The 27015-nt window shown below is 40.3% G+C and overlaps 1 protein-coding gene across 1 annotated transcript in view; it reads right to left on the bottom strand.

Moving 5' to 3' along the window:
• The window catches only part of uvrag (UV radiation resistance associated gene), a 141164-nt gene that overhangs the window by 5794 nt on the left and 108355 nt on the right, over positions 1–27015 (bottom strand). Inside the window, exon 14 of the mRNA XM_036143453.1 lies at positions 9921–10012. Coding sequence (XP_035999346.1) covers positions 9921–10012 — 92 coding nt within the window. The remainder of the gene's footprint in view (positions 1–9920; positions 10013–27015) is intronic.

Raw genomic sequence — 27015 nt, 5'->3', positions numbered from 1 at the left:
CAGCCAATGGTTTGAGAGAGATAAAACACAACCCAAACCTCGCACGAGCCAGTCCAGCATGAGCTGACAACAAATGGCAATACATCCTGAGCAATAATGAGATGGGGAACACCATCAGGAAAACTAATTTTCTCCAGTTCATCAGGAAAAAGTCGTACCGAAGCAGACATGGCCTTGATTCCCTTTAGCCTGCTCTCGTCTTTTCCTTCTGATGTCAAACGAGGCATTTTTCAAGTGGATACAGGAATTTGGTAAGCTAAGCCGTTCCACTGTCCAACCCCAGTGGCAGGCTTCACAGCATGTGCCTGTTCATATCTGAATCCTGCCAAGAGTCCATCGTTGAGGCCAAAACAAACAAGGGCAGATAAGATTTGGTCTTTTGAAGTGGCTCCATGATATCCCCATGGTGCTACAACAAAAACCGTGTTACAATTTGATCTGCACTGTGGTGGAAGCTAGTTTTGGTTTTGCTTTAACAGGGCAAGGGTTATTGACTGCCAGGCCTTTGAAGACGGGGAATAACCACAGTGCAGGATGTGCTACGATTCTACCATCTGCTTGTAGGATTCTAATACCATCTCAGGCCTTTAAAAGAGCTATAGCCATAAAAAAAAGAATAAAAAGCTGTCATGAGACCAGTTAAACCTTTGGCTTAATGAAGCATTGAAAATTGTAATGTTACCAAAGTATGCCCTGGTGTCCAGAGAGTTAATGTACCATCGTCAGAGAATCAGATAAAAAAAAAAAAAAACATTCTTGGTTTCACCAATTAAATCAAAAATGATTAGAAATATGGAAAATTCAAGACCACCTGTCAGATCCAATGAAGCAAGCAAATTGCATTTTTAATACCTTCATTTAACGCTTTTTGTCTCAGAGCAGGGTGCAGCTGTCCACATATAACAACCCTAAAGTGCATGTCTTCCAGCTGCAGTTTTTTATCAGCCTGACTCAGCACTCTGTCACTCCTTTACTTTGTCATGTGCATAAACCTACTTTCAAGGCAACACAGTGGGATTAGGACCCTGAGAACCTTCAACAGACCCTTGGTGGATTTGGAGCATGTTGAACCTCTTCGCTTTGATCTCACAGACGGTGCAGTTTACAAAGGACCGGTTTTCTGGTACCATCCCTGTCTGGCTCGGGCTAATATATTCACCACCTTTCCTCTGTTTCTTATTCTTTTCTGCCAGTTTTGGTCTGCAGCTACTGTGTATTACTTTTGGCGAGTTATCTGTTTGTGAGGCAACACTATTTGGAAATGTAGAAAGATGAGATCAAAAACTTTCCAGGGCAGCTTAAATAATTTAACTTTTGAATTTGCTCCACTATATTCTGTACAGAGTGTTCAAGATGATCCAACCTCGCTCTCAGTGTACGTCTCGGTGCATTAAACAGAATTTCCCAGTAGAAAGGACGCATGCTGAAATACTTATAAAAGCAGCATTGAAGCTGCTTCCAAAACAGGTTTGGAAGCAGCTCCCTCTCCCTTACAGAATCCTCCTTGTTTGGATGCGTGGAAAGAAGAAGGAAGTGGCACAGAGAAACAAAGGAAGCAGATTATCCTGTCACAGTCTAAAGAAAAAAATTACCTACAGATGCCATTTAGTCTTTTTATTCATCCATATTTCATAAGATGGGTCCTAAAGCGAGACATTGTACCTGAATTTATGCCTTTTTCCCAACAAAACAACTGGATTTGATATGGAAAGGAAACGGAGCAATGGTGTGCATTAAAAGCGTGTCTTCTTCAAAACAGGGCTTTGTGAGACGGCCATGATTTTCCCTGGAGACATGGGAGTCTGTTCCCTTTGAAGATTTGCTAAATATTTTTTTCCAGGTCAAATAAAGGATGTCTTTAGTGTAGCCGACATTTACAATAAGAAGAGAGACAAAAATTTAACAAATTCAAAATATCTCTTTGCAAGCGTTTCATTATGCCAATTTAAATAAGCGGAAAAAACATATCTCAACACTACTGACTTTAAGCTTGACTCAAAGTTCCATTTGATTCTAAGTCTTGAATTGAATCTTTTACGTATCCAACTCTAAGCTGGTTCTACTACCAAAAAGCATTGAAATGCTTCAATTTTATGCTTTGACCGACATAATAGTTTTTATGAATCTGACTTTAAATAATGTCTAATGACTTGATTTATTAAGTTCAACTTGATCTGAGTTTTAGATCATAAAATGCAGCTTAAACTCAATAAAAGACAATGAAATGGCCCTTTAGCACAAATAGGACACAGAACAGTGCATGCAACCTTAAAGGCATACTATGCAACATTTTTCAGTTAATTAATGTGTTCCATACCGTTTTGGATGATTAAATGAGTCATTTCAGGTCGAACAAAGGTTTTCTCGGCCGCACTGGGGGTCTGTGGGGGAAATACCGCACTTGCAATTGCAAGAGCTCACGGCCCGCACACAGAGAAGTCTCGCTTTACAGCGAGAACTCCATGTATTTTTGCCCTGCCATTCACTATATGCACGCGCGAAAGCAACAACAAAGAACCACGTGTTAACGTCAAATAAACATGCAAGCATATCGAGTTTTATTATTATTATTATTATTATTTTTTTTTTTTTTATGTTGGCGAGACGCTACCGCGGCGGCCGCGGCGGCCGCGGCGGCTGTGGCTTGGCGAGGCGGCGGCGGTAGCGTCTCGCCAACATAAAAAAATAAAAAATAATAATAATAATAATAATAAAACTGGCGAGGCGGCGACGGCGGCCGCCTCGCCAAGAGAAGCTTGATGTTCATACCTTCACTGTGTTAGTCATTGTTTGTACTGCCGTTTTTTTCCACTTTTCGTTGCGTTCGCCTGTCTGCTAAGCTCAAAACAACCGCGCCTGGCTTCACGGAGAAACCAGAACAGCTGAGCATCTTTACGAAAGTGCACTTTTACTTTCGCCCTCTGGGGGGAGCCTCGCTGGAAAATCAACCCCGGTTGCATTGTATACCTTTAAGCACCACTAGCAGCTAATGCCAGTCACAAAACTACTAAATCATTCCTAAATAAATCATTTAAAAATGTGTAAATATTAAATACATTACTACATGAAAAACTATAATTTTTAATTTTTTTTTCTTCCCTTGAGTATGTTAACTTCAGCCACATAAACAGTTTAAGTTGTGTTTCATCTGCAGGAACCCATTTATGAACCCACCAGTTTCCTGGGGTAATTTTTATCTCCACTATGTCTGGATCGCAGGAACTAGGATCACATAAGACAAACATGGTGCAGACATCTACCCTAAAAACATAGCTGCTGCGGAGGTAGAGCATTTTGGATGAACCCTGAATTTTAATTCTCCCACTATGAAGCTTCATAGTGGGAGAATGCTAAATATTCCACGCTGGCTCAATATACCTGAGATTTTGTTTCAGTCAGCCAGTTTATCCTCCTGTGTACTTCATGTTTTCAGTTCATTTTAAATTACACAACCAGAGTTCAGTATTTTTGTACACAAGCAACATTTAAACATAGCAGCCTTTACTAAACATCAAAGTGTTTTACAAGGTTTTCATTCAAATACATTGAGAACATCCACCTAAACCTAGTGAAAATATTTACAGGAAGCATGTGGTTCTGCTTTTAAGATCTCTGAGGAGATGGAGAGAAGGTAAATATTGCAGCAATAGATAGCTGACTGTAATCCTGATTGGAGCTGTCCTTTGTCAATGCAGTTCAATTAAAATGCATTTGGACTATACATTAATGTACATGTACATACTACACAAAGATCTGTGTCACCAGAACACAGCAGCACCATTGCAGGAGGAGGAGCAGTTCATTGTCAGGCAACGTAATCTACGCAAATAGTCCAGCTGTCAGAGACCCAGTCAAAACACACAAATAACAGCAACAAGTAGAATAAAAGGTTCAGAGAAGTTAAGTTCTAAAGAGAAACGTTCAGGAACCAAAGGCCTCTAAAAACACGAAAGAGCAATGCAACAACTAGATCCTTCACAACAAGAATCTCAGAAATAGAAACAAAAGTGTTTGAAGCTTAGAGCACAAATGTTCAACAATAGCAGCGACTTAATTCAATGGATCATGCTTTGCGAGAGACTTGGCTTTGATGAGAAAAAAAAGTACGTGGAGCAGAAACTTTTAGCAGCGCAGAGGGGTGCTGTAGCCAAAATGAATGGCGTGCCGACGTCGTGGATGCGTCACGCATAAATCAGACATACCAGTGTTTTTACTCCAAAACACACACAACCCATACGGAGGAAGATTGACATTTTCGATTTGAGTAAAATAAGAAATATGGTAAGTGGTACATATTTGATTAGGTCAGAGTTCTCCTCACTTTGAATACCTTAAAAATTAATATGTCATAGCATGTAAAAGTGAGTCTTGATTGTGTAAAACGTGTGGTTGGAGGGTGAGACCAGCTTAGATACAGTTTCCATATGTTTAAGCCTATTGAAGAACTTATGTGACGACGGAGGATTCAATGCACTAACTCCAAAGACCACAGCTGTTCTAATACTAGAATAGACTTCATTTCACCAGGGGTTTCAAACATTTAAATATGCATTTACTGCTGAACACTAGTTGTGTTAGAAAGGAGATGTGGAGTATGACCATGAATAAGAGAAAAGATTATTGGAAAAAAATTAGCCAGCTGTTATTTACTGGGTTTTGCCGAGTTGTTGTAATGGACTGTATCATAAAGAATACCTTTAAGGAAAATCCTGGAGCTGGGAAGTTTGGACAGGGCTGGTATTTATCCATATAAGGGCTAAATCTGGGAAAAGCTGATCTGTGCTTTAACCTGATGCAACAGATGGTTTGTTTCACAGAACCATCTGGGAAACCCTCCATAGAAACTGTTTGGAAAAGGTCAGGCACCTTTAAAAATACTTAGCCAGGGACTGAATGAGGTATCTGTCAAAGTCAAACGAGAACCTTAACTAATCCCAAAAACTAAGAAGTCCAAAAGAACATGTCAGTGAAGAAGAGATTGCATACTTGCTGGTACATGATGCTTACTATCTTGGAACCTTTGTGTTACTCTTGTGGTTCTGATCTAGCAATTATCATGGCACCAAACCCATTCGATTAACAGCACACACCTAAAACACATTGTGTCTTGCCTCTATCTAATATTATATTGCGTAGCTTCTAATGGTCCACATACATTATACGCTGCATTCAATGCTTGGCTTAGGCAAAACATTGAAGGAAAACATGGTCATTTAAGAGAACATTTGTCTTCTGGTTGAATTCATGAACTTTTCTTTAATAGTCAATGCTAACCCTAACTGCATTTGTTCAGGTTCATTACAGCTAATGGAAAGAACAAACAACTGTTTTGTGCTTTGGGTGATATATTGAAAAGGAATTCAATAACAAAGTCACAAATGGCATTAGTTGATACATACAAGAATCCCAATGAAACAAAAAAATTGCTCTTATCAATTTCTTTTACTCCCAACAGAATCCCCAACACAGTCAAGTCCAAAATTACTCAGATCCCCATGAGAGTTAGCTTTAAAATAATCTCTTTACCAATACGTTTATTTTTATTGGGAGTAGTAGTAATGTTTTGGATTGGGACAGTCTGTGGAGAGTGGCAAAGATTAGGGTAAGGACAAGGAGGCCTTCCAATCTCAAATATTCAAGCTTATCATGAAAGATAAATTGTCAAAATTCAAAAGGTAACATGCAAAAAAAAAAAAACTCAGCAATTACAAGGAGGGTTTGATTGCTGCTATACCAATTAAGACTTTTCAACCTTGAAGGGCATAAATGATAATTTTTAACATCCCATTTTGAAATAAAAACAGAAATGTTTTTTCCTAAAATAATACCCCTTATACATCCTTTTCTTTGGGAAATGACATTCCTATTACACTAAAAATTGTTGGTTAAATGAAGATTAGTTTAAGTCTAAATCTGCTGAGATAATAATTGGTAATGTGTGCTGTGTGTGTGGTGTAACGGTTTTACACATGAGGCAGCAAAACAAAGAAATGTTACACTACCACCTCCATTTTTAAAATATTCCATGCGCATGTACACACTCACACAAACACACAGATGGGACTTAAGGGTTTTAGGAGCAATGCTTTCATCTCATGTATCTTCAGGCCCTTCCACTTCCCATTAAGCCGGGGGAGGGTGGGGTGGTGCGGTAATGGAGAGCTGATTTGGAAGCCACGACTTTTCATGGCTACTTTTCTTTCAAAACAAAAGATTACTCAATTAATGTATGTAATAAACATTTTTCCCTTTGCTGACCGTCGAAGAGGAGCAGAGATCAAAGCCAACGTTGTCTTTTATAGGCCAACAGACCTGAAGTCAGATGCATACCAACTCCCTGGTTTTACTGAGAGTTACTTGCAGGCCAAGAGTGTAGACGACACATGGAGATCTGAGCAATGATCATTTTGGAGGCAAGGAATATTGCAGGGAAAGACAGGGACTCTGCATGATAATCCGTTACTAAAACGATTTCCTCTGAAATTTTGTACTTTTGTACAAAATGCGTGTGAATGAGGCTGGATATAAATTATAAGATGCAGGCACTTTATTTTGCACCATAAAGAAACTAAAGGATATAAAGTATTCACCATCTGCTAGGATATGGCAGCTGGTATCCAACTTTTGTCATATGTATTTAAATATAAATTAGATGAGCATGTTTTTTTTTCAGGAATATGGTACAATAAAGTTAATCAGAATTTAGTTTATTGACCAAGTATTTCTACAATAAGCAATCAGCAACATGTATAGTGGAATATCAAGTGTAATGGTTAATGATTAACAATTACAGGCGACTGTGGCTCAATGGTAAGAGTAGTTGTCTTGCAATCTGAAAGCTGGGGGTCTGGTTCAGGCTCCCTCCTGTGACATGTATATGTGCCGCTGGGCAAGGCACTTAACCCTAAATTTCCTACCAATCTGCAAGTGTGTTTGTGAGTGCAACTATAAGAGTTTTGTGACTATGTTGTGGTGGGTTCTCAGATCTGGAAAAGGTCTACATTGAACACAAATAATTTGCTAGACTGGTAAGCCAGAGGGCCATGACCTTGTTTAGCAGTTCCTAAGAAAACTTAACAGCCTGAAAAATATGACCCAAATAGAATATAAACATATCCACACTAAATTTTCTGTATTTCTAAAGTACAAAACAACATGCATTTAGGAGCTAAAAAAGTGGATTTTGCATGATATGTGCCCTTTAATAAAGCAGGAACAAATAGGGGAACTGACCCAGAGCTGTAAGATTTAGGAGAAAGCAGATCTATAGCCGTTTTGCACCCATAAGTATACCTGACTGACAGCTATGTTTTCCAGTAGATTGCTTATAGCCGCTTCATTCAGTCTTGCTATTCAGCTAATGTCTAAGGACAACCGTTCTCAGCCTGTTGCTACTAAATTTGTAGTCATAAAGACAGAGTAATAAGAGCATGCCGCAAATCCCACCGATGTGCGGCACCTCCAAGCGACTTAATCAGTAAATGTAAATGAAGTACTAAAACATAATGCCACCATGGGAAACAAATTTCTCTGTTCAAAGCCTACAAAGCCTGGCAAACAGAATAGAATACATAGAACAGCTTGATACTTCAGCTGCTCAGCCAACTCATCTTATCCTTATTGGAGCTCACACACAACTGTCCCAGATAAACATGATGATGATTTCAAGGTTAATAAAAGAGTAACTACTATGGTGTTTTTGACATTTAAGTGGTTTTAAGATGGCAGTTAGCTTCTGGGACCAACTAATGTAAGGTTATCATACAATTTATTGAAGGGCTAAAGTAGTGGATTTTGCATGATGTGTCCCCCTTAAATAAAAACTGAAATCTGTATCACCAGGCCAGAGCTTTACCAAACTGCAGAAAGAATTGTGTGTAGTCTTTAAAAAAAAACAAGTGGCAGAGCTTTTGAAGACAATTATTTTCACAGAATTAGTGCTGATCCGAAAAAGCTTTGCACAGGCTGGTTTCATTTGAGGATTATATGGGAAATAGCAGAGGGAACGATAGCTCTGTAGCAGTAATACTTAAATTTTATTTCAGTTAAGATGGAGGTACGTCTCAACTAACTAGAATATCATGAAAAAGTTAAATATTTTTGTCCCTCATTTCAGAAAGTTAAACTCAGATTTTATGGATTTATTACACAAAGTGACATATTGTAAGGCTTTCTTTTAATTTAGGTAATTTAGGCTTACAGATAAAAACAAATGTTCAGTGTTTCAAAATTTAGAATATTACAATAAGATAAAAAAGGAAGTTTTAAGAAGCATGGGTAGACTTCTGCAAAGTATATTCATTTCTATGCACTCAATTCTTAGCTGGGGCTCCGTCTGCATGAATTATTGCATCAATGCGGCGTGGCATGGAGGTGATCAGCCTGTGGTTCTGGTGTCTCTCATTTTCTTCTTGACAACACGCCATAGATTCTCTGTGAATCACTGCTCATATGGAATATTGCGATGGGAAAAAACTCAACTGGAATTAAATTGTAAGCAGAACGAGAGGAGTGGTTTATGCAAATTAATAATCCGATCAACAAGCATATATAGCCTTGTCAGGCTTAAGTGACCTGAGTGCGCATGTGCGCTCAACGTAAACGTTAGTAATGGAAAAACGTCGGGAACAAAAACAGTCGGGGCTCCCAATACAACCTTTTGTTCGAAAAAATAAAAGCTCAAAATTGTTGCTTACTCAGTAACCGTAATTAGAGGCTGGTGCAAATCCAGCCCGGGCGCTCGGAAGACAAACGAACTCGTAAACGACTGCTTTGTTTACTATTTTTTGTTGTTTAGCAAAGATGGAAGAACTTGTTTTGTGTTAAGGGGAATTTGATAACTGAGCATGTAAGAGTGGTTATATTCTGAATAAAGCCTGAGGCCTATACGCGCACATTATGATCGGATTAATTGATTGTGTGCCTGTTTAAACCGTACAATGAGATTATTTAATCTGAATACATTTTAACCTGATCGTGAAATTTTTTTCTGAATATCTGTTAAGTAAAATTTCCCCATGATTGTGTACGCCATAATACGGCCACAACATAACATTTATACATTAAAATTTTTTTTTTTTTTAAATGATGGTATGTCACTGAATTTTGGGTTGTCTTTATCTGTAAACCATAATCATCAAATCAAAAGAAAAAAAGGCTTAAAATATTTCACTCTATGCGTCATAATTCTACTTCACTCTCTGAAATGAATGGCAAAAAATACTGATCTTTTTCATGATATTATAATTTTTTGAGATGTACATGTAGTATCGGTTTACTGAAGATTGTATATTGTTCCAGAAAACTTCCCATTATATCTAAAGAGGTTTGCCTTTCAAGTTTACACAGACATAATACTTAGTGAAGAGAAGAAAAGCCTTTGGAGCTATAATACTGCTAGCCTACAAAGCATCTTTAAGTTTGTTTTAGTAATAATAAGTAATATTGCATTCCAGCTTAAATCACACAATGTTTTCCCTTAAGGCTAACAAAGAAATGACTAGGTAATGTAGTGGTATAATACAAGGAACAGTTAATACTGAAAGTCTAAGGAGTAACGTGCAGGAATTAAAGTTCTGCAGCTGACACAAAAAGGCCTCAAGAGGACCCGTTTGTTCTTTGGATTGTTTCGTCTCGGGGAGGCTTTGCCAGCTGGACTGGTTTAAAAGTGTTTTATGTTATGCAACAGGTTTTCTGGCTTTAAAACATGCGGTGTCATATGTTGTCATTGGCATAAAGGTGTGTTATTTTAAGCCGTGTATTCATGTGGTGGTTGTACTTTTAATAATACATCTTCCTTTTAGACATATTCAACTGGGATCTTAATTTCACACAAAAAAATCTTTCTAGTTTCTGAAAATAAAAACCTCACTAAGTATTTGTGATATGTGTGTGATTCCTGATGTTTTTTTCGTCCTTACCATCGCACCATCAGGCCATGTTCCAGGAAGTTCTTCAGGTTGGGTAGCGTCTGCTGCAGATCTGGGGTGGTCAAGCCGTGCTGATATCTCAGCTGAAACACAACAGAACAAAACATTACCAACAATGTAAAACAACATGCTACACCCATTTAGGTCACACATCCAGCACGCCGTCGCCGGGCTGCGCCACGCATCACCCTACAGCATGTGCCTGGCATGTTTGGGGAACAAAAAAACATCACACGACGTCAGCAGTCTACATTCTTCCACCATGACACATTTCTATTCTCTCTTTCAGACTATTACTCATCTGGACACACAATTGGCACCTTTTCCTGATAACAGGCATGTGTGATAACAAGCAAGGTGCGCTGAAAGACAGGAGATGAGATGTGGGCGGCAAAATAAACACCTCTGATAAAACATCTGGATGAAATGGGGCAACAAGCATACTGTGGACCTCATTAGGTTGTCCAGCAGTCTCTCCCACTGCTTTTACCCCCCCCCCCCCTTTCTAATTTTGGCCTTGAATACTTCCTCCGTTATACCACAGCGCTTCATTTTATGATAATAGAAACTAATCCAGTAAAAAAGAAACAAAAATGCAACAAGGCCACCTTGAAGCTCGAGCTGAAGCGCCAGATGTACCCCCCCCCCCCAACACTAAAGTGATGTCACAGCAACGGCAACTATCATAGCAGGGAGTTTATTTAACCTATATGGCTGGACAGCGGAGGAGCATCATGCTACACATCCACCGTATATCTCTGAGGCCCCACTGTCACACAGGCCGCCTGCTCAAACTAACATCTGTTTTGTTTCCGCTTGGCAACCACGGCAACACACTTTTTTTTCTCCATTTCCTCTGACACACACTTCTGGTGCCGAGATGAATTGCACACGACTCCCACAGCCCTATAAGTCAGGATAAGAGGCTGCCTTTTTATAGGGAGAACATAATGGATGGCTGACTTAATGATAAGAAATTAAAGAGATATAGAAGCTTGGGCCTCAGAGGCCCGAGGTCACTGGTCCATGTTAAGAAGGGATCGTTTTGCACTTAATCAGGAGAAAAATAGGTTTCAGGGCATCAGTATTCCATAAGGTACATCAATTGTTTTTTTTTTGTTTAAATAGTGTAACACACACCAAGTTTAAGAAGTTTAAACAAGAGATGTTATGCCATTTATTAACAAAACTCCATTTTCTGAGGTTGAAAAGAAACACCCGTTGTGTATTTTAGGTAAAATACTGCAGGTATACAGTACCTCAACATGCTGTTTAACAAAACATTTACAGCTCCATTCCTGAATGGCTGGTCTTGGGCAGTCTTTATAAGCTGCTCCGCTATTGTAATTCTTTTATTGCATACAGTACCTTGAAAAAGGATCAAGACTAAATAAAACTGCATGTTTTAAATAACCCGACTTATGACAAAACCAACGCATTTACTGTCAAACTGAAGATTTAAAAAACAAGTAAAATTATTTATTGACTTAATGTCAATCATACTACTCTCCAGACATGAGTGAGATTATTTGGTTGTGCTTCTACAGTCCAGGAACTTACTATTACTGCCTAAGATATTTTAGTAAGCAAAATTAAGAAATATAAGTATTTTAATATCTGAAAACATGGCAACCTATTCAGGGTGTACACACCTCTTACCCAATGACTGCAGAACCTGATAGATATCCTAGCCTGAAAGATCTTGCTGATGAACACGTCATATATGTAATTAAATATGTGACAGTATCAGAGGAGAAGTTTAATCAAAAATGACTCAGATTGTGGGAGGTGGACAACAACGTCACATCAAAACCCAATAAGTCATGGAAAGGTCCAAAACCAATGCCACCGGCACAGAGATTCATTCATGCTCAACAGCAGACCTCAGAGACAGGCCCACTGAAGGGTGGAACTGGATTTGAAACGGTAGGCCAAGATCAATAACACCACCAGTTTAAAAATAAAAAACATGGCAACATGGGGGAATAGGGTTTGTTTTTTCTGTTATCAGATGTCGAAAAACGACATTCCAAATCTCATGGAAATCTGAAAGTTCTTGTCAAGAAAATATAAATGACAAATCATGAATCAAATACGAGCACAGAGTCATTATTGCAATATCTGTTTGGGTAAAATTGTTTCTTGAACATACTGGATGCTTTCTTGCGAAGTGCGAAGGAATAATAAAGTGCTTTGGATCAAACTCTTTGAATCTCTTTGTGTGGTATCAACTCTGCAGTGTGTGTAATAACCACAGTATATGTCTAACAGGAGCCGCATGTCAGAAAATACGCCAGGATGTCTGAGCGCGAGTAGGAGTGGTCCATGACTGTGCATCTGAAGGCCTCACTCTTAGAGTTTTCCTTAAGTGTAACAATGTTGGCAAGGATGCAACACACAGAAAATAGTTATGAGTGAAGACAGCAGAGAGGCTGACATCACAGATGAATATGACTGATGCAAGATTTCAAATTTCCACATGTAGACAGGTTTGCAAAAGACAAACCTCTACCAGAGGCCACCCACACCATCTCGCTCCTGGAATCCCACCTTTTTTAACACCAGATAATAAACCATACTAAAGTACCAGGTAGCATTAAAACACTCTCCACAAAAGAAACTGTGAAAAAATCTCCCAAATACAATCTGCTGTCATTTCTTTCTTCTGAGGCCTTCCTCTTCATCGCAAAAACTTGTACACGGTTTACTTCTTGCGATTCTCAGCCAATTTCAAAGAATAAGGTGAGAGCAGCGGAGCTACAATGAACGGCTAACACCGAAGCTAAAGGAGGAAATACACCAGACGCGTTCCAATTTACACTAGAAGCATAATATGCATGTACAATGCTCATATTTACGCTACGCAAGGCCTACATTAGATAGAAGTTCTAATTTCAGATGTGTATACGGTCCGTTTTGTCATGGAATAAATGGGATAACAACAACTGTGTCAAGAGTTAGAGTTTGCTGCAAGAGTTAGACTTCAGCAAATAGCAGAAAGCCAAACATATTACAGCAAACTTGACCTGTAAAATCCTTTTGCAGAGTCTAACTGTGCCATGGCACATGCATGTTGGCAGTCTTTTGATAAGACATGGGTCAATTTTAGGGCCTACATTCTTTCAAGAATACAAACAGAGTACTGATAGTTATGCTTCCAGAATTAAATGGGTTATTCGTTATTATAAGATGATAAAGGCTTAAAAATGTAATTTTCATAATAATTTTTGTCTTTGTTACTATTAGTGTTATGCTGTTTAACTGCACATGTATGTAAAACATATTACTCCATTTTAGCAAAACCAAGGTGTGACCATGCCTCTAATGATGCACCAATACTACTCTTTGGAATGATTTCATATCCAATATTAATATTACTGTTATGGCCGACACCATATATTCTATTTGCCTTTATTTTTGACCTGGAGAAGACAACAAAATGATCACACAGCTGACAACGCATCTCTGCTTCAGTTATACACTCCACAATCACATGTTGCTTCACTACATGGGCCACATGCCCAAATGTCAGATGGTCAACCCTTGACCTCCCAAAAAACAGCCAGAAATGGCAGCAAGATGGAAAATAACCTTGGTTTTTCAGTTGCCCAGCTTTATGTATGGAGCAAATATGTTAAATGATGATATGGTAAAAAAAGATTAACATTGTTGTTGATGTTAATCCCAATATATCGGGCATCCCTAATAAATAATGGATGATCGATTAACTTATTCAGGCCTAATTCAAACTTCACCGTCCACACAACTGTAAGCTTGATTGTGAAGCAGGCGCAACATAAATTTTGCCAACTGCGGATGTCCTCTTGCAGCCCAGATTTATGTGCCTGGACTGTCTTCTTCCGCTTATCTGGAATGAGGTCATGGTCTTAGCAGCCTAAGCAGGGAGGTCCAGACTTCCATCTCCCCCACTACTTGGGCCAGCTCCTCCGGGGATCCCAAGGCGTTCCCTGGCCAGCCAAGAAACAGTCTCTCCAACATGTCCTGGGTCTTCCTCTGGGTCTCCTCCCGGTGGGACGTGCCCGAAACACCTCACCAGGGAGGCATCCAGGAGGCATCCTAACCAGATGCCAGAGCCACCTCAACTGGCTCCTCTCGAAATGGAGAAACAGCGGCTCTACTGAGTCCCTCCCGGATGAACGAGCTCCTCACCCTATCTCTAAGGGAGAGCCCAGACACACTACGGAGAAAACTCATTTTTGCCGCCTGTATCCGCGATCTTGTTCTTTCGGTCACAACCCAGAGCTCATGGCCATAGATGAGGGTAGGAACATAGATCGACTGGTACATGAAGAGCTTCGCCATTTGACTCAGCTCTCTCTTCACGACAACAAACCGGTACATCATATGCTTCACGGCAGATGCAGCACCAATCTGCCTACTGATCTCTCGCTCCATTTTTCCCTCATTCGTGAACAAGACCCTGAGATCCTTAAACTCCTCTACTTGGGGCAGGATATTGTCCCCAGCCCGGAGAAGGCACTGTACCCTTTTCTGGCTTAAGACCATGGCCTCGGATTTGGAGGCACTGATCCTCATCCTGGCCGCTTTACACTAGGCCGCAAACTGCTCCAGCAAGAGCTGTAGATCACGGCCTGATGAAGCCAAAAGGACCACGTCATCCTCAAAAAGCATAGACGTGATCCTAAGGTTACCAAAACGGATCCTCAAAACACCTTGGCTGGACCTAGAAATTCTGTCCATAAATGTTCTCAACAGAATTGGTGACAAAGGGCAACCTTTGTGGAGTCTCACTCGAAACAAGTCTAACTTACTGCAGGCAATGCAGACCAAGCTCTGTCACCGTTCATAGAGGGAGCTAGCAACCTGTATCAAAGGGCTTGGTAACCTGTACTACCCACAGGATCCCCAGAGGGACACTGTTGAATACCTTCTCCAAGTCCACAAAACACATACACCAGTTGGGCAAACTCCCATGCACCCTCCAGGATCCTGCTGAGGGTGTACAGCTGGTCCAGTGTTCCACGACCAGGACGAAAACCCCACTGGTCTCCTGAATTGGAGGATCGACTATCTGATGGACATTTCTCTTCAGAACCTCTGATTAGACCTTTCCTAGGAGTCTTAAGAGTGTGATCCCTCTGTAGTTGGAGCACACCCTCCTATCCCCCCTTTTTTGAAATAGGGGACCACCACCCCAGTCTGCCAATCCAGGGGAACTGTCCCCGATTTCCACGCAATATTGCAGAGTCATGTTAACCAACACAACCCCACAACATCAAGAGCTTTAAGGATGTCTGCGCGGATCTCATTCACCCCTGGGGCCTTGACACCAAGGAGCTTTTTGACCTCGCCTCCTCTCAATGTCCTCCACCTCCCCCGCAATGTGTTCAAAGTCCCAGAGGTGGGAGTTAAAGCTCTGTCTTACAGGAGACTCTGCCAGACATTCCCAGCAGACCCCTCACAATATGTTTGGGCCTGCCAGGTCTGACCGGCATCCTCCCCCACCATCGGAGCCAACTCACAGCTCCACCCCTCTCTTCACCCGAGTGTCCAAGAGCCATAGCTGACATGAAACAACAACAATGTCAATCATTGAACTATGGCCTAGAGCATCCTGGTGCCAAGAGCACATATGGACACCCTTATGTTTGAACATGGTGTTCATTATGGACAATCCATGGCGAGTACAGAAGTCCAACAACAGGACACCGCTTCAGATCAGGTGGGCAGTTCCTCCCAAACACACCCCTCCATGTCTCACTGTCATTGCCCAAGTGAGCGTTGATGTCCCTCAGTAGAACAAGGGAGTCCCCCGGAAGGGCACTCTCAACGAACCCCTCTAAGGACTCCAAAAAGGGTGGGTAATCTGATTTGCTATTTGGTACATAAGCACAAACAACAGCCAGAATCTGAACCTAGAGGCAGGCTATTCTCTCGTTCACCGGGGTGAACGCCAATGTATAGGCACCAAGATGAGGGACAAAAAGTATGCCCAGTCCTGTTCGGCACCTCTCACCAGGGGCAACTCCAGAGTGAAAGAGCATCCAATCCCTCTCAAGGAGACTGGTTCCAGAACCGGAGCCATGTTGCTCTGATTCCACCCATCAGAATTAAATGATTTTGGGTCATTAGTAGGGCTCTGTAGAACTAGGCTGATATGGTGAGGAGGTAAATCAGCTGCTTTAGAACTGGGACAAATCTAAAACCTGGAGAAGGATACCCCTGTCTTAGGGCTCCTGTGTATTTACTACACCAAATGATTCATCAATCTGACAATTAACAGTAAACCAGAGCTTTTTCCTCTCATAAATTAAGTTGTACAAATTCATTTTAAATGGATCTTTTTGGAAAGAAAGATATATTTTATGATGGAGCACTGCTATATTTTGAGGTGAACAAAACAAAAGGAGTTAGGCACTCTAATAGTTTTAATACTTCTTAAAGAGAAATCAGAATCGACCGTTCAGAGCTTTACAAAATAAGTGATTGGAAACTTGCCAGAAAATGTCTGTCTGATGCATCTTTACTGAACCTGAGTATGTGGGTTTTAGCTGTGTAGATGGCTTCCTTAAACTTAAATCATGAGCTATTTTGAACACATCTCAAAGAAAGAATACTTACATTAGTACATATGACACCCCTACAGCTGGCCCTGAGCTCTCCAAGCAAGACTATCAATACTCATGAACTGGTCTGGCCGTCTGTAGCGGAAGCTACATAAAAGTTTGTACTCAGTGTGTGTATGTGTGCTGCTCAAGGCCCTCATGAAGGCAATCACAGTGTGCGCCGGCTGTCAAATATGCACACATCAACCTTCGTTCCCAACGTCTCTGCCCGCCGAAGACAAACAAAAACATTGGTGACCCGGCTAAATCATGTGGAAGAAAAAGAGTATGTTGTAGCAGAGGAAGAAAGTGCAAGGCAGCATAATAACAAAAAGCTGGGTGTCATTTGCAACTGTCAGCGCCTTGAAAGCTTCAACATCAGGATGGAAACAAACAGATGAGTGGGTGAGGTTTAGATTCTGGTCTGTAAACCCAAACTGTTCCCTGGGAGGATGTTGCAATTTTTGGGGGGCAACGTGTTGTAACTGACACTGAATAAAAAGCAGAACAGTCTGACTCTTCTACACACAAAGGAACAAAGAAACAATCAGCGTTACTGTCAGCGAGCAGATGACGTACGCAACTAAGGATCAATCGGTTTGAGAGATGGCTTGTCGTTTCCAGTTTCTCCATCCTAACTCCCCGTGATGATAGCTGAAGTCCTCTGCGTGCTTATGCGCATGTGTGTGGAAGTGCGCTTTCAAACTGTGCACAGGCTTCTTTATAATGGGGCTAACCAGATCGTTGTGAGAAATTCCCCGGGCCCATTGAAGACGGCTGAAAGGTGAGAGCATCAAGTGGCTGGGGGTGAGGACGTATAGTGGGGACACCCACTAGAGCTTTTTCACATGACATCGTGAAATAGATCTAAGCAGGTTTACTGTTTCCTGCTCACTCCTTTTTATCTCTGCACTGTCCCCTCCTCATTTACCTATTGAATAAAAATGCAGCATGTGTTGTATGAGAGCAGAGTAAGGCATGATTGTATGTGTGTGTGTGGTTAACATCTCAGAATTTTAGGACTAAAGATAAAGCAACACCACAAAGAATGTAGCATTGTATACAGGTTGAGGCAGCCAGTCCACTGGAGCCATGACCACACAGAAACACACTGAGGCTGACTGAAATCCTGAGGGAACCAGTTAGTTTACAGTGCATGCCATCCATCATTTGCCAAAACGTTCCTGCTTGCCCCGAGCTCTGTTCAGAGGCTAAACAAACAGTCTCGCTTATACCGCATATTACAGTTTCCCTCAGTTTGTCAGGGCTAATCACCTTCAGATTAGAGCTCTAATGTGGGCGGGAAGCTGCGAACTATGAGGCTGATTACTGATGATGAAGTTCTGAGGGGAGGGGGCCAGGTAATTAAGCCACCTCCCCCTGATTTCCTTTTATGGCACCACGTAGCGATCCAGGAAACGCAGCTCAAACATCATCTGGCTTCAGAAATTACAATGTAGTCACTGGAGATGGGAGGTGGAGGAAGTCTGGGACACAGGATGTTTTCATCATGAGCGACGCTGTTCTTGCATCCACGGGTCAAAAGTCTTCAAATCAAACTTCAGAAGGTCTGACCTGCACGACGGACAATTATCTTGAGATTTATTGCTTGCATGCTCTTGTCCATGGGGGTAAAAATAGAAAGAGCGTGGCTTTTACAGGCTCCCTGGGGAGGGTAATCAGGGAGCCCATTAGTGCATCTGACAGCATGTTATAGAGGGGCTAAACAGGTGATTCTTCCTCCACCATCCTCTGGGCCAGGATCCAATGAGGGTGACACAAACATCAGTTTCCACAAGACTCATGGAGAAGCTTGTTTCAACAATGTGTCTCTTCTGGTTGTGATGCTTAGTTCGTAAACAGCTATTATTCAAGGGAATTGTATCAAATATAGCAAAGGAAAATTAGAAGATGTGAGTCTGCTACCTGACACAGTGAGGCTGTGTCAGGTAGTAACATTAACCTACAGCCAAGTAGGGAGCAGTGCAGCCAGACTCCTGACTTTAACCAACACAAACTACAAGCTCCATTTACTAAAATACACAGGTTCCTGACAGAAACTACTGAGTTTGTTCGCTCCATCAGAGAGCAGAGGATACAGAATGAGGGCCCCCCACACACTGCGCCGACATGAGCAGACTCTGCGCAGTCAGGTACGTGCAGAGCTCAATGTTTACGATCACATACATGGTGTCACACTATAAACTGCTCACCGGCAAGAAGCCTTCACATTGAACTGTTTTATATGAGACACCAGGCATGATAGACTACACTGCTCCAAGCAGGTGGTCACAAGGACACGTGGCATCACAGTCTCTCTCTCGCACTGACAGGTGTGTGGTGGGAGACTGCTGGGGAGAAAAAAAAAAAAAAAAAAAAAAACAGCTGTTGGTTCTCAGCTAGTCAATCAAACATTTTACCAACCATTCCCCTGCTTTGTCCCACTGGTAGAAAGTGTGGGAATGTAGGAATTTGTCACAAGAAACGTAGGCGACTATGAAGGGTAAAACAGCTCACAGTATGTGTAAAGTACACCAGAGTATGTGGGAGCCTTTAGTGACCAGTCAACAACACTACGATTTTGCTCTATGTAGTAGCTCAATTTACTAACTAGATTACAAAGACTGCTAAAAGGAATGCTTGGTGCCTGGCACTTGGGGGTGAAAACAAAACATGTCACACCAGAAGCAGGCGAAATTATAAATGATTTTGGGATGTGGAAAAGCCAAAAGTCACTAAAATACATAGGTGTGAAAATATCACTAAACCTTCAGATGTGTGTGCATATAACTAAATCCTATCTTATCCTAAATAAATAATGCGGAAATCATATTAATGCAACAATTTGTAGTAATTATTATATACATAATTATGGTTATGTGCTGCAGCCGATAATAATAATAATAATAATAATAATAATAATAATAATAATAATAATAATAATAATTTTTGTAACTGCAACATACATTCCATTGAAATTTGTCTTCTGCATTCTCGTGCAAATTCTCAGCAACAGCAAACTGGCCCAAATCGGAGGCAACCGGATTTTTACTGAGCTTCTCAGAAAAACTGAGTGAATATTCGGTTGCTTCTGATTTAAGCCTGTTTGCTGTTGCCTTCGGCCTTGCATTTAACCAATCTCTTAGGGAGCAGTGGCCTGCCACTGTGCAGCACCTGCTGAGCAGGTTTGGGACTAAGGGTTTTGCTCTAGTTTGCTTAAATACCAGATATGTCCAGGCTGCGTAGGAACCCAGCTGATTCCATGATTTTTAGTCCAATATTGGTGGAAATGTATAGAGGCCAGCTGTTAAAGATTTCAAACCATGGCACAGTGAGTCAGATAATAAAATGGTAACTGAGCAAATGTTTCTTGACTCATTAGAACCGGTTTGGGCCATCTAGAGTCCTTCTGGAGCTGCTTGGCTGCTGCATCTAACCCACATTTCTTTATGTGGGGTTCCAAACGCCAACTTCCATCATGGCAGCAGGTGAGGCTTTGAAGCCTTATCCATCTCATTACAGCCGTCACTGCAGTATATTTTTCTGCCTGACATTGTTTGGCTCTTGTCAATACGCTTTAACTTGTACAACAGACCCGCACAGTGGCGTGTTGCTCCAATTACTGTTCGTTTTTGTTTACAGTTCTGAGAGCCACATACACAGCTCCAAATACTAGCATGTCCATTTCTTCCCCTTGCCAAGAGAATGATGGTTGCCAGCAGTCTGAGAGCTACATCTAGCTTTGATATACTAAACAGTTCCTTCACCTCTGTGGTACAAACATAACTACATGGTATTTACATTCTGGAGCACTTCCATCCAAACTTTTGTTTAGATGTTTTAATTCAGCTGAAGTTGTCCAGAAGAATTACAGAACATGCGTTATCTTTGTGGCTGAGCAACAAGCTTTCCTTATGGAGTGCGCTTATTTTACCCGAGCAGTTAAGACACAATAAAACAAAACCCTACAAGCAACTTCAAAACAAAATGCATCCGACATAAAGGTGATAAACTCACAAACATCCTGGAAAACTTGCCTGTTGGACATAATTGTTGTGTACAATACGGGGGGATCTACAGGAAGTGAGCATATGACTGCGTATGTCTTCAGCTGCTTGTGCCCAGCCACTTCAGCTGATCTCACTTGGACAGAACCTTTTCTCTGTAAGGAACGTTTTAGCTCACTGCTGGATTTAAAAATGCTGGATTTAAAAATGCTGGATTATGTTTGGTGCAGTGCAGCACTTCAATGATCCCACCTATCCTGGGCACGTAATGCATCTCAGCCTATGTCGCCTTCACTCAGCCACTAAAGCAAAAGCAAAATGGCTGGGGTAAAATGGCTGCAGTCCAGAGCTAAACGGTATGACAAGAAAACAAAAAGAATATGTGAAAGTTTTCATTTGACATGCATATATGGCTGTGTCTCATTGTTATTTACTGTCCAGATGTTTAAAGACTTTGCATTTACAGCTTCGCTGTAGTTGATGGTAAAACCTCACATGGCGCAACAGAGGTTCGAAACCTCAACAATTGTGTGGTACAGCATGGAATATGAAATCCAATATGATTAATCACTGCAGCCTTTCATGTGTCTCCATAAATATACAGAACAGGGCTGAAAAGTTGTTTGAGTCTGGCTAAGGTCATATAATTCATTCACAACAGAACCTCACTCCCTTCAACTGGAAGCAGTGTTCTGGCCTTGAATACGTGCCACGGTCATCATCATCCACTCTCGAAGTCAAACTGAGAATCAGAACTCATAAACACCACAGGCGTTTGCTTACCGCTGAAATTTTCTTCCCACAAATTTGGACCGTGAAGAATCGCTTCTGACCTAAACACGACTTGCAAAAGATATTTCTTTTCCTGATAAATGTGAGCTGAGATTAGAGCTTTTGTTTCATTTAACATCTCTAAGTAGCAACATTATATGCAATGCGCCATTTTATTCAGGTTACAATATCAGTCAGTGCAATAGGTGGGACGGAAGCCTACTGGTTAAAGAAATGACTGAGCCCTGTTCAAACAGTAACCCAAAGGGAGAATGAGAGAATGACTGTCCCAATGTTCATTCGTCTGAAGACAGAAAGGGTCTCAGAGGAGAAAAACTGAAATATATTATACAGATGTGTAATAGTTTTATTAGAAATGTATATTAGAAATGCAATAAACTTACTCAAGTCTATTTGTAGCATTGATGATTCCAGCAGAATAAAAGTGAATGCTATTATTTGCCATAAAGACACAAATAAAATACAATTTTACTTGTGTTTTATGTTTTAGTCAAAATCATGAACACTCTAGCAGAGGTGTCTTGTTTGTCTGCATTAATGACTAAGGCTGTAAAGCTGTTTCTTTAATAATCAGGTCTTTTTAGTATTGATGGATCAGAGTTTGTAGGTTTTAAATGTATTGCGATCTAGATTGAGAAATGTTAAAGCCTTTATGCTATTGTTTATGAATAGCTGATTGATTGCAATGTTTTTATTTTCATTTGGTTTATCAATATATAACTTCACAAATACCAGTGTCAAGTAGGTATAAAATAATATGACTAAAATTCATCAATTTGAGTTACATGATTTCAAAAAATTAGAATGCAAGTAAAAATTTGATTTAGTTAAGAATAATGTTAAAATATAAACCATTTATTTACATGTCTTAATTCTTAAATTTACATTTCTTCTACTTTGAACTAATACTTCAATCAATCCAAGTGTTATTGGTTGTATCAGTATTGTGGATTTCAAAAACGGCAAATAAAAACAATCTTCATATATATGAAGCAAAATGATTTAAATTAATTACGTATTCAATAAAACATTGATTCCATGCTTAAAAATGGTTTCAGGGAATCCAAGCATGTTTAGAATGGACCTGTTGATAAACTGCTCTTGCTGATTCAATACATTTAACATCTGCAAAGCAGGTTAAAGCTTGAAGCCGAAAGACAAAAGTTAACCTGACTTATCAGAGCAATATTAAAACTTGTTAAATCTATCATCAGCATAGTAAAACACATTATGAAGATTTTCTTTTGTTGATGAAAAACACGTGAACATTTTCAGACTTTGGGGAGCAGAGCTCACCGTGCTGCTGAGCGGAAGAGAGAACAGAAGCGAAGTAAAAGCAAAGTCACTGAACTGCAGCTTGGTGGGAGCAACTGTCTAGAGACAAATAATAGACGAGTTCAGGGAAGTCATGATTTAATTATTTATGACTATATCAGCCGCTTCCATCTAAAGCTCTGCGGATTAGTCTATGGTGGTATGTAACTTTTCTTTTGCGTCCCGTGCACTGAAAGAATCCAGGCTCCAGGGAAACAGCATCAGTGTGTAAGTAAAAGAAAAGAGGTTTTTCAAATATATCCAAATATATTTAATGCTTCTATTTGAATTCGCTCCGCATCCAAGTTTAGAATTCTGCTAAAAAGACAAAATGTGCAATATGAAAAGTGCATCTTGTGCATCTTCTTTATAGGTATTTTAACTTTCACCCACCATCCAGAAACATGCATCAGGAAAACTGTTTGCTTGAAGGTAAGGGTGTGTAATATTACATGGCTGTCTGTCCCAAGTGTCTCCATGTTGGCCAGTGAAGGACTGGGGACCTATCGTCATTCATTAACTGCTGGAGCCCCACGCCAGCAGCCTTTCCAACCCCTCCATTAAAATGAAATCATTAAGATGATTTTCAATCATTTCACAAATGATTAAAAGCATTCATTTTAATAGAAATGTTATCTAGTTAGTAATGCAGGTTAAGGGCTATTATTTTTAACCCATTATTATTACATAGTGGGTTTTCATGCAGCTGTGCCAAATGTAGTCTGTCTAGCTAATTATGCAACAACTGAAAAGTCAAGAACGAGATAAGTTTCTCCTCTAATATTTAACCAGTGATTGGTCAAGGACAATACAGTTCTAAAGGTCAAGCTCAGATCATGTTTCTAGTTAATTATTTTAATTATGTGATAGAGTCAGATTCCATTAGTGTGGCTCGCCTTTGAAAATAATCTCTTACGTCACTCGTCTCCTTTCAGAACAGCTAAAATGAAATGCTATTTTACTCTTTAGGTGGGTCAAAAAGCAGCGAAGAAGCATTATTACGCACTGAAAGCTCTTCCACTTCATCTGCCATTGCTGGATTTTTTTCCTCTTATTTCGGTCTCCTCTGAACAGCAGTAATGTAACGCAGGTGTGGTTAGTGTTCTCGGAGTCAGAGTCCAGTTGAAATGCAGCCCTAACTAAAACCAGATTCTTCTGTCGCATTACTTGTTGTTAGACGTTGCTGAGTATCATATTGCTGCCAAATGCAGTCAACAGATTTACATAATTACGGGAAAGGCTGTGTGAGATGAATAGGAAATTCAGTTAGGGAGACCACCGGTCACAAGAGATCAGTGGAAGTCTCCTGTGACCCCAATCACTGTGGGGAAGGTCTGAGGTGAACACAGCTATGCCAGCTGTGATTACAATATGGTTACTGGGTCTGTTTGTGCTGGTCAGCAGAGGAGGTCAGAGTCTGCTGGGTTACAGTGACATCTATTGGAAGGGCCCCCTTGCCTTCTGTGGGTAGCTCGGGCCCTCAAGGCTAATGAGCGTTGTCACTGCAACACTGGAGTCAGAAAAAGTAACCTGATAGCCTTACAAGCTAGCCTAGTCTGAAGCACCACCTCTGAGCTCAACTTCATGTTAGTAGTATTGGCATGTAGGAATGTCATCAATCCCTCGAAGGACCTCTCACAGGAAATCACACCTAGGAGAGCCAGCTAATTTGCTGATTTACACATTTGTATCAAAGGTGTATAAAATTTGTTGTTCTGGGAATCCATAAATTTCTGAGGCAGGACCAGCGAATAGTGCCAAACAGCGAAAGGCAAATGAGTGTTGTGGGGTATTAGAGAGAAGGTGGAGGGCTCTCCACAAGCAAAGCAAACACCAGCCCTGTAACGGTACACTGCATAAATAAAGCAGACAAACGCAGCAATAAATGGTTTCTTTATTGTAGCCAGAGCCTGATCAGACTCCTTTTATTATTTGGAATTAAAATTATATGTGCTATTTTACAAGGAGGGAAATTGTTTTTATACAAGTTGTGTTTCCACACGGCCCCTTTGGAAAATAGCAGGGTCCAGATGAGGATGAATGTAAGGTTTGTGGGCAGGTGCTTATTCGGTCTTCCTGCCGACCACATGTTCTCCTCAGCGCTGCTTCTTGTGAATGGCCATCTTATTTTCTTTTCCCTCCCTTTTTATTTGGGGGAACTGACTGACATTTTATATTAGTATTATTAGCGCAGCACAGGGAACTGGTAGGCTCACTTATTACCTTTAGAAATGTTCTTTCAGAGTGATAGTACGAGATGTAGCGTCTGCTTATTTTAACTAATCAAACTAGCGAATACTAAATAGGGAAAAAAAAAAATTATCCTCTGATTCAGGAATTCTGCTCAGAGTTTCATACCGTAAAAAAAAGCAAAAGATGTTTTTTCAAGCATGGTTGAAAGTCTGATGACCAGAACGGGAATACTTTAAGCTTGACTGGTCCTGATGGGAAATTTAAAAGACAAATATATTGCTTATCATTGAACACATCGTCAGGTTAAATGTAGTTACTCCAAGAAGACGACAGAGATTATTACAAAACGGCAGGTACTAACTGAGTACTATTTGACGTCTATCAAATAGTACTGTTTTAAAGCATCTACTCTCCCACACAGTGCAACATTTCCTCTGCTTTTAGATATGAGTAAACTATGACCATTCATGGTAGGCACAATAGAAAACAACAAACACATTGAAAGCTGTTAATTATATGTGTTGAATAGAAATATGGGGTCAGGTACAAATAGTATTAGCAGGATTGACGTTTAATTCTTTCAAACAAAATCAGAGAATGTTGTCACCAGGGCCAGACGGTAATCCAATAACAATACATTTGGATTGATAGACCTTTGGTGCGATATAAAAAAAGGGTCCGCCCCCTTCAAAGAGTTCAAAGAGCACCGTTCTTTTTCATTTTTTAGAAACGGTCAGTTTTTGGTAAAAAGTTGGTTGAATAAAGGCTTGAGTTTGAATTCAGTGTTCTTTATCTGAACATAGATCACTAAGCAAAAGCATAAAATGGCCAGGGCTGCACTTACAATATTTGTTTAGAATTTTTTGATGATTATTAGTATCAATCAATATGATTTCTATTTTATCAATATTTTTTTCTATATCATTCATCCCTAGTGGTCGCTCTCCAAGGGAAACAGCCAAAGATACGTTGTGCTTCAGAGAGAAGTAGAACACAAACACAAATGAAAAGCTGTTTGTTGAAAATATGCATCACTTTGTGTTTATTTCTGTTTTTAAAACGTTCAAAAAAACCTAAGTGAAGGTAGTTAGTGCTTCTAGATTGAACTCTACAGTCAGACTACGCTACCAACAGTGAAATAACAGTAACAAGTCCATTTGCAGAAAAGGTTGCATTTGATCTAACCGCCTCGGGGTGCGGAGGCCGAGTGAAAAGTTGACTATAAACAAAAATGCTGTAAAACTCCACCTTCAGCAAATACAGTAGAACTTGAAAATAAATGTTGGAGAAAGCCAGCGAAATTTTTAAGCAGCATAACAGAACAATAAACAGCAGCAAAAAGAAAGCCCTGGCTCTCCGTTTCATTGGCTCTGTGAATCAAATTAAAACCTGCCACGGTACTGAGAGAGTAGGGGCTGCGTCCGGTTTACTTTGGAGCGCCCCGAGCATTCTCTGGTCATCTGGGTTTGTTCAACTGTGACCCTGCATAGTGTTAAGGATGTTAAAACATTTTTTGTGCTGCCAAAAGGTTTCAGTGTTTGGAATTGAAGCAGTCACAGCCCAATAGGAAAAAGATTTGTTATAATGAATGAGTGATTAGGGATACTACTGTATACAACATGTAATTTTACCAATGAAACAATAAAAAATAAAATAAAAAAATCTGAACCAAAACCTTATGACAGGATAATACAATCTGTAAATTCAACAGTACATTCAAGCTCCTTTCTTTCACCCAAAGTTCAGCCTACTACACTCTCTGCTTAATAATAACAGCCCCTGACCGGTTGGCCTGAACAACGATTAGATTAATTTGCTCCACTTCCTCTGCAGCTGCTGCCAGACAAAAATATACATAATCAGTAAAAGTCCCTTCCTTTTAAATCTGCACGGTTTGCATACAGCATAAAGCCAATAAGGTATAAGTTTTCCTCAGCAACAGAGGCACCATAGAGAGCTTCACAAAAACAGCCGCAAAAGTAAAAAAAATAGATTAAAAAATAAAAGCGCTAAATGGCACTCGGTTAAATGTGACCTAATTCCTGATTAACCAAATCTGATCAGGATGTAAAGAGGGAGGCAGAGAATGAGAAACAAATCGCCATTGTGTGGTCACATTTTTCCTCCCGCACTTCTGGAGGCCAAATAGTACGTCGGTTTTTCCATCAATTCAGCAACCGGACAAAAGTGTGA

The sequence above is a fragment of the Fundulus heteroclitus genome, chromosome 11, assembly GCF_011125445.2.
Source record: "Fundulus heteroclitus isolate FHET01 chromosome 11, MU-UCD_Fhet_4.1, whole genome shotgun sequence".
In the NCBI taxonomy this organism is placed as follows: domain Eukaryota; kingdom Metazoa; phylum Chordata; class Actinopteri; order Cyprinodontiformes; family Fundulidae; genus Fundulus; species Fundulus heteroclitus.
Note: the sequence above shows the minus strand (reverse complement) of the source record. Positions and strands in the feature narration are given on the sequence as shown.